The 17,700-nt window shown below is 48.1% G+C and overlaps 1 protein-coding gene and 1 pseudogene across 4 annotated transcripts; one reads left to right on the top strand and one right to left on the bottom strand.

Moving 5' to 3' along the window:
• The first annotated feature begins 39 nt into the window (after window positions 1-39).
• Window positions 40-17,700, top strand: LOC131307687 (putative F-box/kelch-repeat protein At1g12870). Of its 4 annotated transcripts, XR_009194197.1 has the most exons (5): window positions 13,680-13,955; window positions 14,057-14,090; window positions 14,922-15,062; window positions 15,476-15,567; window positions 16,522-17,700. XR_009194197.1 is itself a non-coding variant. In XM_058334324.1 (4 exons), the coding sequence occupies exons 3-4, from the start codon at window positions 15,559-15,561 to the stop codon at window positions 17,314-17,316; spliced, it is 804 nt and encodes a 267-aa protein (XP_058190307.1). In that variant the 5' UTR covers window positions 40-583; window positions 14,922-15,111; window positions 15,476-15,558; the 3' UTR covers window positions 17,317-17,695. The 4 variants fall into 4 exon arrangements, 3 of the variants coding, with proteins under 3 accessions (XP_058190307.1, XP_058190308.1, XP_058190309.1); XM_058334324.1 differs by lacking the exons at window positions 13,680-13,955; window positions 14,057-14,090 and adding an exon at window positions 40-583 and having other exon boundaries at window positions 14,922-15,111; window positions 16,522-17,695; XM_058334325.1 differs by having other exon boundaries at window positions 13,680-14,090; window positions 14,922-15,111; window positions 16,522-17,695.
• Window positions 14,806-14,907, bottom strand: LOC131309077 (small nucleolar RNA snoR100; annotated as a pseudogene).

The raw sequence follows: 17,700 nt of genomic DNA, 5'->3' as shown, positions 1-17,700 counted from the left end.
CGGTGAAGCTTACGGCCCAAACAGTTCCTTCCTATCCATTTGAAAACAATCATTATTCCTTTTTAAGGCTCATTTGGGCAATACCTAGGTCATGTCACTACAACAATTATGACTTTCCATAGCATTAATTAATAGCGATTTTTTAGGAATGCTGTGATAGAGAACCAATAATAGCGTTTTGTGATAAAAAGGGAGGAAACGCCCGTGCCTAGAATACCAGTGTTTCATTAATGTCTCCAACAGCGTTCCACTCCCAAATTATAGGCATCAACCCTTGCTGAAAATTCTAATCGGCTCTGCCAAAATTGTAGTCGCTAGATTTCTCATATTTCTCTTAATTGTTTTCGTCCGAACTGGTGTAGATTTCTGTATTTGTTCGAAACACCAGTTGGCCGCTATGGATCGATCTCCAGGTATTCCAGGGGTTAATCTTGAGTTGAAGTTTTGATCCTTGTTATGTATTTCTCGTGTCTTTCATCGATCGTTCTTCTTTCTCATTTCGTAGTCTGAGTAGAATCGGAGTCATATTGGGACAGATTGCTCTGGCTGAAGCAAAACAACTATTTTGGAGAGTCCTCACCAGGTCCGATTTGATTTTTTCCTTAATTCTTGCCCAAATACAAGGCTAGGGTTTTGATTTGATTTTCTCCTCATCAGAAGATTTTTCCCAAATACAAGGCTAGGGTTTTGATTTTCATCTTCGTATTCATGTAAGAGAAAACAAATAACTCTTGATGTCGGTTCTAGGGTTTACTCCGATTTGGGTGGTGAAATGTGGACTTTGTGATTCATGGGCCCAGAAAATAGTTTAGATCTTTTTTATAGTTTAAGTTGTGTATGTATATCATGCCCCATTAGTTTTAATCTTGAATGTTCAATCTTCTAGCTTCTTCATCTTGCATCCATGCTAGAAGAAGCCAGTTGGTTTTTTATGTTCATTCTTTCTTCGGCCATGTATGAAACATAGTTGGTTTATATCTTAAATGATTTCTTGTTCTAGAGTTGTGATTTGTGTGGTGGATTTTGGGGTTTATAATTCATGGAATCAGATACATTCGTAGAGATTACAGTGGTTTATCTATTCTTAGATACTATGTATTTCCCTAGTTTGCTAGGTCTCTTGTACCAGTTTCCATCCAAGGAATTCTTGATTGCATTGTGGGGTGAGTGTGTAAGAGGGTTAGGGGAAAAAGTATCTAGTCCTCTCCCACATGAATCAAGTGGGTTCTTCTCTTTCACCGAAGTATTCTGCCAGGAGAGTTTCTGCTCCTGATGGACGCTGCCCTTCTCCCTCCCGTCTTCGCATTCAAGTAAGAGACCCAAAATTGTGTGTAACAAGGCACTTTTGTAGAGAATTGAAAACTTTAGGCATGTGTAACAGGCCAAATGTGACCACAATGACGTCACTTGGGTTGATTTTGGGGAACTTCAACCGTATTTTTTTTTTGCTTTTGGCGCTATTTACTCTCTGCAGATTTTGGGAGTTGTTTCCCCCTATTGCAGTACCCAACCCACACTTATCCTTTTTCTTCTTCCCACTCGTTCTAATTTGCAGCAGATAGATCATAAGCTAAAACTCGTATCTTTGCATCGGTAGAGTTCAAGGTAATGCTCTCTCTACTTAGATCTGTGTTGTCTATTAGAACCTTGTCCCTTGTCAATTTCTTGAACTTAAATTAGGGTTTCTGAATAATGAGAGATTCAAGTATAAGGTGAAGTAATTGGTTGTTCTGTGGTAATTTGTGTTTCAGGAGAGATCATTCTTCTTCGATTGTTACTTGGAGAGGAAGCCAGTACAATCTTCCCTTTCTAATAGGTAATACCTAGCTGATTTAGGGCTAATAAGAGAATCCAGTTTAGGTTAGAGTTCATATTTTTTATAGGTTGTGGATCAATTTCTTGACCTATATGTCATCATACAGCCCTCAAGGTGAATTGCCATCACTATTTATGCATAGATACACATTGCTTGTTATTAAAATAACCATGAACAATTAAGAACAAGAACATCGATCTGTTTCAATCATTCTCTTCCTTTAAGATATAACCATTGGGGTGGATTTGAATTTCAGTATTTTGTTTCTTCCAGTGACGGTAGTTTTTCAATGATAAATGCGTGCTATTGTTGCCATGTATGTTGTTTTCCTTCGCAATCACTTTTGAGATTTACACTTTGTCGATTCGTAACCCTAATGTTCAGTTTCCTGTTTTCTTCTCTATTTCCACCTCTCTTTTTTGTTGCTTTCAATCTCTCTTCAAGTGGACTATATGATAACTGTGATTATACTTTACCATGTTCTCTGATAAAGCATATTGTTTTGTTTATAATAGGAACCTGATTTGGGCTTTTAGATCTACATAGGAACCATGCCAAGCATTCTTTGCTAATCAACTGGATTGGTGAAAAAGTAGGGAGAGCAAGTAGTTTATTTAGCTTGTCATTTGAATAAATGATTGCTGTGGAGGCTTCGGTCATGGTCTCGGTAATCTAACCGGACCACCATCAACCGAGGCTTCATATTAACACGGGCCTGTGTATACCTTTCTGTTTACTCGCTCGGCGTTAGGTCTCCTGTTCACTCTTCGGATAAATACCGAAGTGTGCATTCCGTTAAAGCCTTTTGGAAGAATGTTGCATAGCAGGAGGGGACCAAGAGGGACGCGTGGCGGAAAGGATCAGAGGGGCCAAGTCTGGCCATGTGCTTCGTAACCGTCTTATCCGGTGCGTCATCTATGACGTCACCCGAGGCGGTTACCTAAGCGTGACCTCCACGCACTAGCTTGGAGCCCAAGTTAACCTAGGTCTATAAATACAAAGGGATACTCACCTTTGAGAGGTATGCCATCTTACCCTAACCCTAGACCTAAAAGCATCTCTCCTTACATCTAACTTGATCGTCGGAGGGTCACTAGGCTATTCCAGCCTTAGTGACTTGTTGCAGGGTCAGCGGCGGAGGAACGGAGTAGCGGAAGTGAAGTACTAGTTCAGGCGAAGGTCCCTCCTCCTAAATCGAACCCCTACAATTGGCGACTCCGCTGGGGATCTAGCCATTCTTTCAACTTTCACCTCCCCCCTTCTGCTCCGTTAAAACGTCCAGAATCAAACATGGTGGAGATCGACGACGCACATCACGGTGGTACCGCCCACGGGCTTGGTTCCCTCGTGGACCACAACCTGGCTTCTGGCGGAGCGGCGGCCCTTGGAAAGACCCACATATCCATCGGAGTTGGCGCCGGAGCTTCAGCTCCAGACGCAGGCCCATCCTCCGAGCTCCACTCCTACATCCGCCATCTCGAGCGCAAAATCGACGATCTCACGACGGTCGTGGATCGCGATCAAACACCTCCTCATCTCCCCATCTCATTCCTCCGGGAGCCGCGGCGGAAGAACAAACCGTCGCACCCCCCCACGCAGTCACGAAGCCGGTCACCTGCTAGAGCACAGACCCCGCCCTTCAGTGAAGGATCGCCTTGAGTCACCAAGAGCGGTGGACACACGAGCCCCAAAAGAAACATCGCGCAGGGACCGTTCTCGCTCTCCTGCGCAACTTCGAAGGAGACCATCGGCCTTTGACAGGCTCGGTGGTGGGAGTGTCTCTGCCTCCTCTACCCACTCCGTCCTTGTGGGCAGGACAGGCCGGGAATCTACCCCTAGCCTCACAAGGGCATCCAGGGGAGATGACGGCCTTGTCGAGATCCAGACAAGAGGATACCGCGAGCGCCTGAAGGGCCCCCGAGCCAGAAGTCCCATCGTCTTGCACCCCGGCGGCGCAAACAGCAGGAGCCCGGTCATCGAGCGCCTCGAGGCTTCCGCTCGGGATAGCTACCGACATCATCGCCAGGAGCGTTTTCCCAGAAAATCGGTTAGTATCGATCCAAAGAGAAAGGAGCACGAACGATTGGACAAACTCGTCCCCAATAAGCGTACAGCCACTGAGCGTCCAGACGGCCCCGACTGTTCGATCCGACCTCATCGCGATGCGCGACTTGCGCGACTCACGACCTCTCCCTTCACAAGAGAGATCGACTCGGTTACCCCCCCCAAAGGATTCTCCCAACCCAAGTTTGCCAAATATGACGGAAAGACCGAGGCGTACACTCATCTGGTTCAGTATAAAACCGTCATGTCTCTGTTTCTTCGGAATGAACCCTCGGACGACGCTTTCCTGTGCAAAGTGTTTCCAGCAAGCCTCGGCAACCTGGGCCTCACATGGTTCAATCAACTCCCGGCTCGGTCAATCTCCTCGTTCGACTCCCTCTGTGACGCCTTCATGGCACGGTTCGTAACGAGCAACAAGCACGAGAAGGAAATCGACTCCCTCTTAGCCCTCCGTAAGAGGAACGACGAAACGCTTCGGCAGTACGCCGGCCGTTATTGGGAGTTGTTCAATGAGATAGAAGGTTGCGACGGTGTCATCTTTGCCCGAGGATTCAAGCTCGGTCTCACCTCCCAGGACGAGCAAGTCTACGACGACCTCGCTCGCCATAAGCCGAACTCTATGAAGGACCTTATGACTCGAATTGAGGGCTGGTGTCAGCTCATCGAATCCAAGGCAGAGAGAGGCATCGGGAAGCCTACAAGTTCAAAAGCGTTGAACACCTCGGTATCCATACCGGCCCCCGCACCTGTCTCAACACCGAAGAAACAGGTCAACACAATCAAGCAGTCGCCGAGGAGGGGACCGAAGCCAAGTGACTTCAACGCCGAAAAGACCGTCTTCACCATTCCCATCTACCGGATCATTGATCAAGTGAAGGATCAGCCCTTTTTCTCCTTCCCCAATCAAAAGCTCGGAACCGAAAATGGGAAAATCAAGAATCCCATCGTTCGATGCAGCTACCATAGCGAGCAAGGTCACTTCACCACAGCATGCAAGCCCTTCAAGGCTTACTTGGAACAGCTTGTTGCTGGTGGCCACCTCGGCAACTTCATCGATCACGAGAAGACGACGGCTCGGACACAGCGGACCGAATCACATACCGAGGAAGAGGTACAGACAATCCACGTCATACACGGTCCATTTAACCCCGAGGCCGCTCGAGTCATTCGGGCAGAGTTGAATGAAGCCTCCTCCTCCAAGCAGGTCATGTTAGTTGGCCTCGAACCAAAGCGCCCCAGAACCGACGACGGCTCCAAATGGACGATAACGTTTACCGAGAAGGATCTCGACCGCGTCCAGCTTCCCCACAACGACGCCCTCGTGGTCACGCTACGCATCGGCAATTTCAACGTCCGTCGCGTCCTCGTAGACCAGGGTAGCTCGGCCGAAGTCATGTACTACTCTCTTTTCAAGGATCTAAAGATTCCCGAGACCAACCTCCGTCCCTCCGAAGTTCCCCTTATCGGCTTCAACGGAGCTCCTGTCTGGCCCATCGGTATGATCACTCTTCCTGTCCGTGCCGGCTCGGTAACGCTCGAAATAGACTTTGTGGTGGTCGACGTCCCTGGCCCTTACAACGCCATTGTCGGTCGAACCTGGCTGCATAGGCTTAAAGCGATTGCCTCCACTTATCACCAAGTGGTGCGTTTCATTGGCACTCACGGGCACCAGGAAGACTTATACGGAGACCAGACCGCGGCCAAGCAGTGCTACGTCAACGCCGTCCGAAGCACCAAACAGACCCCCCGGGTGAATCTCATTGAAGCCCCCGAAGCCCCAGTTTTGGAGGACGTCGGCAGATCCCCCGACGACAAAACCGTTGAAGATGTTGCCACAATCCCAATCACCGAGGACGGCTCCCGCTTCTTCCTTGTCAGTTCCTCACTTAGTGATACTGATCGGAACGAGACGGTAGCTTTTCTCAACCGAAACATTGAAGTGTTCGCCTGGACCCCCTATGAGATGCCGGGGCTCGACCCTTCTTTCATCTGCCACGAGCTCAACATCGACAAAGCCAAGCGACCGGTCGTACAGAAGGCACGACGGTCCTCTCCTATTCACTCCGAGGCCGTCATTGAAGAAGTCAACCGACTCCTAAACGCTGGGGCAATCAGAGAGGTCCAGTACCCCAAGTGGTTGGCTAACACCGTCGTAGTCAAGAAGAAGAATGGCAAATGGCGTGTCTGCGTCGACTACTCCAACCTCAACGACGCTTGCCCGAAGGACTTCTTTCCTCTTCCCCGTATCGACCAGCTCGTCGACGCCACCTCCGGACACGAGCAACTCAGCTTTTTGGATGCGTACCGGGGCTACCACCAAATCGCCATGAGCGAAGGCGATATCGAGAACACCGCCTTCATTACCCCCCACGGGATCTTCGGTTACCTTGTCATGCCCTTCGGTTTAAAAAATGCCGGAGCAACCTTCCAGCGAATGATAACCAAGATGTTCGAGCGATTACTGGGCGACACTATGCTGGCATACATTGACGACATGGTGGTTAAAAGTCTTCGCGCCGGTGACCATCTAACTCACCTCGCCGAAGTCTTTGAGATACTCAAGAGCCACAAACTCCGCCTCAATGCCGAGAAATGCGTCTTCGGCGTCAGCTCCGGCAAATTTCTTGGCCACCTCGTCTCCCGACGCGGTATTGAGGCCGATCCTTCCCAAATTCGAGCTATTGATCAGCTCTCGGCTCCCCACAACAAGCGCGATGTTCAGCGCCTAACCGGTATGGCTGCTGCTCTGAATCGGTTTATAAGTCGCTCCTCGGACAAATGTCAGCCATTCTTCGCACTACTAAAGGGCAGCCGACGAAGCTTCAACTGGACAGAAGACTGTGACCGAGCCCTCCAGCGACTAAAGGAGTATCTTTCCACGGCTCCACTCCTCGTCACTCATAGGGACCAGGAAGACTTGTTCCTCTATCTAGCTGTCTCTCCGCACGCCGTAAGCTCGGTGCTCGTCCGACAGGAGGGTCAGGAGCACCAGCCAATCTACTACTCCAGCAAAACCATGACTCCCGCCGAGACGCGTTACCTCCCCCTGGAGAAGCTCGTGCTCGCCCTCATCTCAGCCTCCCGAAAGCTTGCCCCGTACTTCCAGTCTCATCGCATCATCATCCTGACCGAGTTCCCGCTCAAATCTCTTCTCCGGAAGGCCGATCTCTCCAACCGAATCTCACAATGGGCCGTTGAGATTGCCAATTTCGAAATCCACTTTCAGCCTCGGACAGCAATAAAGGCTCAGGTGCTGGCTGACTTCATCGCAGAGCTTACACCGCCCAACGTATCTGCTTCGGCACCCACACCGAGCTCCGAAGCAGTACTCCAGGCCAACCCTAGCACAGCTTGGCAGCTCTTTCACGGAGATGTATGGAAAATGTACGTCGATGGTGCATCCAACAGCCGAGGCGCAGGTGCAGGCGTCGTTCTTCTCTCACCCTCCGGTGTCTTGCACGAAAGCTCCTTCTCCATCAATTTCCCAGCCTCTAACAACGAGGCCGAATACGAGGCGTTGATCTCCGGACTCAAGACTGCCGAAGCCATTGGCATCGAAGAGCTCGTCGTTTACAGCGACTCCCAGTTGGTGGTTAACCAACTCTCTGAAGAATACGAAGCTCGGGATGACCGCATGCGTACCTACCTCAGCGCCGCAGTCCAGCTCATTCAGCGCTTTAAAGCAATCAGAGTCGAGCATATTTCAAGGGAACAGAACGCCCACGCCGACGCCCTGGCAGGGCTCACTTCGGCATTCTCATGTACCGGGCACCGATCCATTTCCTTCAATTCTATTGACAAGCCCAGTTTTGAGCTCGAAGACCTACAGAAGGAAGTACTCAACATAGAGCTCGGTCCAAGCTGGATGGATGAAATCGTCCTTTACCTGAGGGAAGACTCCCTTCCCACTGACAAAAAGGAGGCTCACCGACTCCGAAACAAAGCTGCTCTCTTCTGGCTCAATCCCAACGGCAAGCTTTACCGAAGATCATTTACCGGGCCGTACTTATTGGTTGCGCACCCACATCAAGTTCCGGGCATCATCGAAGAACTTCATGCCGGTGACAGCGGTTGTCACTCCGGTGGACGATCGCTCGCCCACCGAGCCCTCACTCAGGGGTATTGGTGGCCGACGATGAAAAAGGATTCTGAAGAGTTCGTCAAGCGTTGCAAGAAGTGCCAGATGTTCGCTCCCATTATCCATCAGCCGGCCCGGGACCTTAGCCCTCTTACCAGCCCCTGGCCCTTCTCCCAATGGGGCATGGATATCGTTGGAAAGCTCCCTGTCGCTCCGGGTGGATTCAAGTTCCTCTTGACCGCAACCGATTATTTTTCAAAATGGGTCGAAGCCGAGCCCCTGGTCACCATTGAAGAAACAGACGTCATCCGCTTCGTATGGCGAAACTTAATCTCTCGCTTCGGTGTTCCGTTCGCCATAATTACAGACAATGGAAGGCAGTTTACAGGGCAGAAGTACCGGGCCCTGCTTGACGAATACGGTATCAAATGGGATACATCCACCCCGGCTTACCCCCAGGGCAACGGACAGGCCGAGGCGGCAAACAAAGCAATTTCATCCGGACTAAAGCGACGACTCGAGTCACGGCGAGGAAAATGGGCCGAAGAGCTGCCCAGGGTACTCTGGGGCTACCGTACGACGCCTCGGCGATCAACCAGTCGCACACCTTTCTCCTTGGCATTCGGAATGGAGGCGGTCATCCCACTCCAAGTCGGACTCCCAACAATGAGAACAGAAAATTTTGATGAGTCGGTCAACAATAACACCATTGCTTCGGACCTCGATTTAGCCGAAGAAGAACGGGACAACGCAAGGATCAAGCTCGCTTCATACCAACAGGAGATTGCAAAGGGTTACAACCGGAGCGTGCGCCTCAGGTCGTTCAAGCCTGACGATCTTGTTTGGAAAAAGGTGGTGGAGAAGTCCAAAAAGCGAAAGCTAATGCCCAATTGGGAGGGTCCGTACCGAGTTCTCAAGCACCTCGGTTCGGGTAATTACAAATTGGAGAAACTAGATGGTTCCCCCATTGCTAAGTCATGGAATGCAAACAACTTGAAGAAGTTCTACGGATAGGGCTCGGTTACCGAAGCCCGTTTGGTCCTTATTACGTTGCATTTTCTTTTTGAGAAAGTTTTTGAAGGCAATCTGCTTATGTATTGACAATACTCCGAGTTTTAATGAGAATTCTCTTTGGCACTGCTCGTACACTGATTGTTTAAATTACTTATACTTGGTCTATTCTTGCCCGGACCATTTTATACCGACTTCAGGGATATTGTTCTCCCATAGGTGATACCCTCGGACAAAATTCCCACCAAGTCGCCCGGGCGTCTTCGGTCGTCTGAATTTCTGGTCACTCGCTGTAAGGATACTCGGCCTCTCTCTCCGAGCCCCTTACACCGACCCACCAGAAATTTCTCACTGTTCGGACTCGCTGCGTCACGAACCTATGGCAGAAGCCATACCACTTCGTGACCCCGGCCTACGTCCCTAGCAGTAATACCATCCCGCGTCTGCTCGATAAGCTCATTTCTATTAATCAGCAGGGGCATGCAACGTCAAAAATTCATTAAAACGAGTGGTTCTGATTCGGTCCCTACCGGCCCTCCTACTAGCTGGGGCTTCGGAACGAGTCACTTTTTCTTGATTAAACATCTTTTTTTATGCTTGGCAAAACAATTCGGTTAACGCTTCGGTTAAACTTGTTTCTACAAAGTTTTCAAGTCCCAGCGAAGCAGGGGCATCATAACCTAAGGAGCAAACCAATCAAACAAGCATTTCAAAGAAAAACATTCAAGAAAAGAAGAGCATTCATTCACGAACAATAAACAAAAAGGGTACTGCTTCAAGTATCAAACGATTACAATCCCTAGAACGGCAAACTCCAAATGTCCGGAGCCGTCCAGTAAACCGACCATTTAAGCAAAAAGTTAAAGTACTTTTCAAGAGCTGCGAAATATAAAGTTCCTATGCTTCATCAGGAAACAGGGGCGCTAAGGTCAGCTGGCTCCTCGGTCGCTTGGGGCTCTTGGTTCGGCACCTGCTCGCTTTCCTCCTCTGGTAGCACGAGCTCTTCAGGAGGGGGCTCAGGCACGGTTCGAAGCTCCGAACCCTCTGGCAGAGTAAGCTTGCTTATCAAGGCCTCGTGCCCGTACCGAAGTCCGTCCAAGAACCGATCTCTGAAGAGCTCGGCTTCTATCTCCCGGACCTGCTTCTTATATTCTACTCCGGCAGCATCCCAGCCTTCATCGTAGCCCTTGTTCCTTGCAAACTCGACCTCCCGGGCCCCAGCAACCCTCAATGTGTCAGCGTCCTCCTCAGCTTTTGTGGCCCTTCCTTCAGCAACTATCCGCTCCCGGTCGCACCTCTGAAAGTCGGCCAGGTAGAGGTCACAAGTCTCCCTCGCCACTTTCAGGTCGTCCTCTCTCTGAGCAAGGGTTTTCCTCAGCAGCTCCATCTCCTGCTCTCGTGCCTTGCATTGTTCGTTCACAGCGAGCACCCGAGCACCGGCCTGCCAACACAATTGAAATTGATCAAAATTCCAACAATCGATCAAGGGGGTAAGAAAAGAAACTTTCAGAAGTAACTTACTTTCAGAAGTGCCTGCGCTATCTCTCCTGTCAGATCCACGGTGCAACCCTCAACAGCTCGAGCATCCTTCGGAAGAATACACGACCGAAGCAGCCCAAACGCCGTCCCAATGTTAGAAGACGCGCTATCGGCGTGATGAATTAGGCGCCCCGAGTAGTGACTAACCTCAGGGGCCTAGGGGACCTCCCTCGCTGGAACACGAGTCCCCGTTTCGGTTCCCCCCCGGCTCTCCACATCTCTCTCGTCTCCTCGGGTTCCCGTCTCTTCTATCAAGATCGGCTCCCCGCCCCTTCCTTGTCCGAAGCCTTCCTCCTCGGTCCGAGCCCTCTTCTCCGGAGGCTCCTGAGGAGAAATAGGGATCACCCTCGAGGCTCCGGCCCCCGGTGAGCCAATCCTGACGCCAGCACCCCGTCCTCGTGGCCTTTGGCGCCGAAGGTTGAGCACTTCTCTTCCACGACCGCTCATCTCTCCACTAAGTCCCGTCCTTTCTGGGGTCTCCCGGTCGATTTCTTCTCGGATCACGCCTCGGGGACCAGAATCACCAACTTCGTCCTCTGTCGCCCCAGCTCCTCCTCTCCTACCTTCTCCTCTTCCTTGGCTTCTCCCTCAGCCACGTCCTCGTCCACCTCGAGAAACTCCTTGCTGCCTCGGCTTCTTTTTCAAATAGCCGGTATAGGTCGGTTTGTATCCGAGCAGATCAGGTGTATACCGACTCGTAATAGGAATGGCGTAAGCAGCTGTTATTTGCGCTCGGTTAGCCCTTGCCCGAAGCTCTGCAACGATGCCCTCGGCTGAAAGATAGGCAATGGAAGAATTAGTATACAATGAGGAAAGAAAAATGTGCAAACATAATAAAGCTAAAAAGATACTTCTACCGACCAGGAGCCCCGGTTTCGAACTGAACTGTGGTGGCTGTGTCCGCGCTTTCCCCGGGCCCAAACATAAAATTCCCGGTGACCGATACATAAATACTGGCCCACTCTTCCGAGTCGGGAAGATGGTCGATAAGGAATGTATCGTATCCCGTCCTACAGGAGAGGTAGTGACGGTCGCTCTCCCGGTTAACTCCAACGAGGTATACACCGAAAAGCTCCTCGAGTCCGAACGTGAGGTTGTATTGCCTCCTCAGCTCTATAATGCTCGTGATGATCCGGTAGGAGTTCACCGTAAGCTGAGAAGACGTGAGGGAGAGGGCTCGGAGAACCCTTCGGACAAACTGATGAAGGGGGAATCTAACGCCCCCCTCTGTGATAGCCATCAAAGGGAAGATGAGAGCTCCCTCCCGGTGAGGAAGGTCCTTGGGGTCGCTGTTCGGTAAGATCCGAACGTCAACGTCATGAGGAACGCTGTATACCCTCTTGAATTCAGCATAAGAAGCCGAGGAGCCGTCAAAATACTGGTTTCGGTATGGGCATGGCCTCATCGCCCTCCTGCGTCCCCGTACCTCCTCGGGGGCATCCGCGAATGGACCCGGACCTTGGTTCGAGGTACTTGGGGCTTCCATCTCTTGGGAGTCAAACGTCGTCACCTCACGAGGAGCTCTCGAGGGTTCAAATGGTTCAACGCAGTCGATTGGAGTCCGGAAGAATGCCCTCTCCCGAAGTGTCTGGCGAATGTCCTCGGGAATTTCGATAGGAGAAGAGCCTGAACTACCGGAACTGTCCGAAGAGAGCTCGATGACCATTCGCTTCTGCCTAACCAAGGAAAGGAATACAAAAAACCCGTTAGCTATGTGCTCAGGGAAAAAATCAATGTCTAACGCTCGGTGCGGAATGGTCATCGCTCCTCGGAGTCCTCGGACAATCGTTTCCTATGAAGGCGCTTCCCTCTTGGAATAATTTCTAAAGATCAGAAGTCCTTTCCCTTGGGATCAAGATGAGTCTAGGTCTCGGGATGAGTTTTGGCCTCGGGATGAATCTAGGTCTCGGGATGAGTTTAGACCTCGGTAATAGCGTGAACAGCGCTGGAGAAGCCCAGCGCCGCCTTGAACCAGACGGCGGCGAGCGGTTGCTCAGCCATAACAAGCGCAAGAAAACTGCGAAAAACTCAAAAACGATGATCAAAACATGAAGAATAAAGCAAGGAGGTCGACATACCTCAAGTTCGTGCAAGATCTCCCAACCAAAACGATCGAAATCTCGATTGAAAGCTGGAAGTATACGGCGGCGGCGGTTCGACTTCAGAAGCAGAAGAAAAGGTAACGATCTCACCTCTGTCTCTCCTATTTATAATGGTAGAGATGGAAAGCTGCGCGGGAAACGAAGCGTCGTGCATCGAGCCGTTCGATCATCGACATGTGTTATCATCGGATGGCTAGTATCAGGGACTCTGCACCGAGGACAGGCGCCGGATGTTCAGACCTTAGGCATGTTGACGCGTGTCACCGAAACGACGTTTCGTACCAATCAACTGACATGGCACGTGCCGAGGCAGCCTTTTGATTCTGAGACCTCGGCAACATCTGACACGTGGCTCTTCTCTGGCGCTGGTTGAACGGAATCTACCGAAGCAATTTCACTCTTCGGTTATTCTCTAAAAAGATCAAGGCCTAATATCTCATACGATGGGATCAAGACCCTGAAGCAGAGGTGCAAAGCTTCAGGGACTTGAGGGGCTATTGTGGAGGCTTCGGTCATGGTCTCGGTAATCTAACCGGACCACCATCAACCGAGGCTTCATATTAACACGGGCCTGTGTATGCCTTTCTGTTTACTCGCTCGGCGTCAGGTCTCCTGTTCACTCTTCGGATAAATACCGAAGTGTGCATTCCGTTAAAGCCTCTTGGAAGAATGTTGCATAGCAGGAGGGGACCAAGAGGGACGCGTGGCGGAAAGGATCAGAGGGGCCAAGTCTGGCCATGTGCTTCGTAACCGTCTTATCCGGTGCGTCATCTATGACGTCACCCGAGGCGGTTACCTAAGCGTGACCTCCACGCACTAGCTTGGAGCCCAAGTTAACCTAGGTCTATAAATACAAAGAGATACTCATCTTTGAGAGGTATGCCATCTTACCCTAACCCTAGACCTAAAAGCATTTCTCCTTACATCTAACTTGATCGTCGGAGGGTCACTAGGCTATTCCAGCCTTAGTGACTTGTTGCAGGGTCAGCGGCGGAGGAACGGAGTAGCGGAAGTGAAGTACTAGTTCAGGCGAAGGTCCCTCCTCCTAAATCGAACCCCTACAATTGCATAAGTGAGATTTTCTTTTTTTTGGGTGCTTTAGAAATTCAAAGAAGTTCAACAAACCAATAGAGTTAAAAGATTCAAACAACTAAGTCTAATGAGCATAGCAAAATAACTGGGCAGCCTGGATCCTAACATGATTAACACCGATGCCATCATCAGGCAGAAATTGTCTAGCAGATGGAGGAATCATTATTTTGTTATTCCAGATTCCTAATCATGTGGCCATTCAAATTGCTCTTGAACTCAAAAAGATGCTCATAGATGATAGCCTTCTCGACATGTAAGTCATCACCAATTACCTTTTGTTTTCTATCTGTGTTGTTTTCAGTCCAGTTTGTATGCTATTCTGGATACTAAAGGTTCTCATTGCTTGTTTTGGAGCTCTCAATCCAACCTGGAAGCTAATTTGTTTAAGGTATCGTGCATTACCCTGGTTCTCAACACACACACACACTCTCTCTCTCTCTCTCTCTCTCTCTCTCTCTCTCTCTCTCTCTCCTTGTATGTTTTTGTCCTTAGTTGTATTGGCTTTTGAATCTTCATTTATGGAATCCATGAAAAAATATGGGGCATATGGGTAAGAACATTAGCAGATTGGTAAGTTAAAGCTAATTAGCAAGCAACCTTTGAATTGAACATGACATAGGGTGACAAACCTAACAAGGTATTTCCACTGTACCATGTAATTATAGAAACATTCTATTGTATGGTATCTCCTTCTCCCCGAAAGGGAATTATAGTCTTGAGTCTTGGTTAAGATAAGTCATCGATCTATTTGTTCTCTGCGTGAAATATCAGACTAAAGGGGAGAAACTATGAAAAAAAACTCCAAACTAGCTGAGCTTGGACCTACTCAGAATCGGGTCATTACCAAATTTGAAGCTCAAGCATTCGTCATTTCCTTAATGGCACGTAAAGAAGTTCAATAGGTGAGCTGACATCAAGTAGTTCTTGCCTACAACAACAACAACATAACATAACCCATCTAATCCCCAATCATTGGGGGTATGGGCGGGGGATGATTGGAGACAGACTTAACCTTCGGCAATATATGCACAAAGTGGCTGCTCTCAGAATACCACTGAAACAGTGGCCCCCCTAAACCTCCAAGAACCGAGGAGCTACAGGGACATTTTGTTGTAGAACCATGCCCCCAAATCAAAACTAAATGGCATCAGAGAGGGCAGGCCTAGAGACCCAAATCAATTTATGTGCACATTACCATACCTTTTTGGATCTGTTGAAGGTTAAAGAAAAAGGCGGAGAGACAGTGCTACCACACTTTAGGTGGTTCAGAAACCATAACAAAGACACCACCACAACCCCAAGATTGCAAGATGCTCGCATATTGGAACAAATCCACCACAGCTCCAAGATTGGAAGCACAGTTAGATTTCCCCCTTTTTGGTTATGCTTATGCTGATGTTGAGAAAGAGGTAATAAACAGAACTTTTGCATGGGTTGCCTCTTGTCAAGTATCAACTTTGTATGGTTGTGACTTGTGAGGTTTTTTCCTCTTCCATACATATTGGAGAGATAAGGATATGAAGCAAAAAAAGAAGATTAATACACTAGGTGAAGGAAGTATAACAACAAAGGGAAAGTAGGACAAGTTTCCCTTTATGTGTCCAGGAGGTGGAGTGTGTCCAATGACTGCAATAATAATTTATTTGGTAGTGTGTATTCTTCATGTTATGGTCTATTAGGCCCTAATTTTTTCCTACAGCTTTTTCTTTTTTGTTTAAGCGCAGTTTTTTGTTTCTATTTTGAGTTCTCATGTTTTTAACTTTTAACTCTTAGATGGTAAGTGCATGAAGACCATTGTCGTGTATGGAGGTAGCCGAGTTGAAGTCCAAGTATGATGAGAAGGGTCAACCTTGGTGATGGATCAGGTAAGCTAACTTCTTTCTTAGGACCTCTAGTTCAAGAGATCAAAGTGGATCCATTCAGGTTTAGTTCATTTAGTGCTATGTTCTAAGTCTCTTATCTTGTATGTAGGCCGATTGGTTAAATATGATTTGTAGTCACATCTGTGTGCTATCATTAGTTATTATGAGACCATCTGTGTGCATCTTTTACCTATTTAACTAAATAGCAGGTTGTACTTTCAGGATTCATCCTCAAATAATCTTCTTGTGTTACTTTCTCCGCCTCTTTATGAGTGTCTCTATTGTCTAGGAAATTGTGATCAAGGTACTTGAAATAGTACTAGGTACCACATGTTTGATTAGATTACATCCGCTGAAGTTGAAATGGCTTGTGATTGTTGTTTCTTTTGGCACGGAAAAGGACAAACACGGTTTTGCAAATTTATGCAAATTTATGTATTCTGCTTACACCAAGTGATTCATGGTCCTAGGGTGCTGGACACAAAAGGAGTTTGTATTCTCCAATCTGCTATGTCTACTGATCGCTTCATCCTTAAGGTGATGAGTGCCATAAGAAATGCAATAGCTCTTTGAGGAGGTCGAAGGATATCAATGGAAACAGGCTCCTATGTCAAGTTTGGAGTCTCCTACAGATATTGAATCGTTCATGATTATGCTTATGAACTGGTGTTAGTTTTAGTTTTGCTTCCTTCATGATTTAGCTTGCAACTTGTGCTCAGGCATGTTGTTTTCTGTCTCTGAGATGGTTTCATAGTTGTGTAGATTGTTCCTGATTTTGTGTAGCCTGTTTGTTGATTACTGTGTTGTATAGCTGGGGTATGCCCTCGTGTTTATGTCTTCTTGTTTGGGCATGAAACAAATTGAGTAACTACTGGGAAAAGAAAAGGTGTCTGGTACTTGTAATCTCTTTTTTAGAGCTTGTTTTGCCCTGATTTCCTTTGGTTTTTTTTTGGCAAGGATCAATCGGTGGCAAGCACTAGCTGGCATCTTCTTCGTGAAGATGTAATTGATGAAATTCTTTCGAGATTGCCCGTCAAATCTCTAATTCAATTCAAGAGTGTTTGTAAAAGATGGCATGCTCTTCCTACAAACCCGAACTTTATTGCCTCACATCTGAGACATGTTAATACTCCCGATAGGCTGGTCAGTTGGAATGGTAACCATGACGGTCTGATAGTTGAGCATGATGCCTTTCATGTATTCACAGAATGTGAGTTCGAACGTTATTTCCAGCCTGTGAATCTTTATTTTGGATTTGACAGGAAACCAGATTTAGTTTTGGGTCCCTGTGAAGGCATATTTTGTTTACACTGGCGGCCAAATAGTGCTATTTGTTCTCGAGTTGGATCTAATGTCGAGCGGCTACCAACTATTGCCCTCTTGAACCCTGCAACTAGGGCATTTGGCATTCTCCCAGTGTCCAAGTTTGACGTCCCACCATATAGGAAGGTGGCTTATTCCATGGTTGGGTTTAATTTTGATCTCACAACGAAAAGTATCAAGGTAGTTAGAGTTGTAAATTTCCAGGGGGAGAAAGTTACCCGAAATGCTTTCATTAATTGTGCTGAAGTTTACGAATTGGGTTCTGGTTCTTGGAGAGTTCTCAATGTGGATGATATTGTCCAAGAGGTATATGTATCGAATGAAGCAATCATCAGCATGTACAATCACAATGATGGTGTTTTTCATTGGCACTCACTCCCCAATGACCGTGCACGCGGCGTTGACAACGACTATGTATTTGGGAGCTAGTTCTTTCATTTGACATGAGTACGGAGTTGTTCCAATTGACACTGCTGCCAGAGAGGTGCACCGAATTCAGACTCGTATCGTCCTTTAGAGAATTTCACTTGGCATTGCTAGGGGACTCCCTTGCAGCAATTTTCTCTCTGCGAGGAAAACCACACAACCATTGAAGTATGGGTGATGAAGAAGACTTCAACTGTCTGGTTAAGGCTAGGAAGTTGAAGCTTGCATTTGGTTCTAGCTTTCTTAAACCTAGCAATAAATTGTGCAACTTTTTCATTAGGTCTTTGCCTTAACCTAGCCAAATCTGCCATAGTAACTTCTGGCTTAGTTTGATAAAACTGTGCATGGAAAATTTCTTCCATTTTTTGCCAGCTTTGAACTGATCCA

This window comes from Rhododendron vialii, chromosome 11a (genome assembly GCF_030253575.1).
Source record: "Rhododendron vialii isolate Sample 1 chromosome 11a, ASM3025357v1".
Classification (NCBI taxonomy): domain Eukaryota; kingdom Viridiplantae; phylum Streptophyta; class Magnoliopsida; order Ericales; family Ericaceae; genus Rhododendron; species Rhododendron vialii.
The sequence above is the reverse complement of the archived record's forward strand: the minus strand, read 5'-3'. Positions and strand labels throughout refer to the sequence as shown.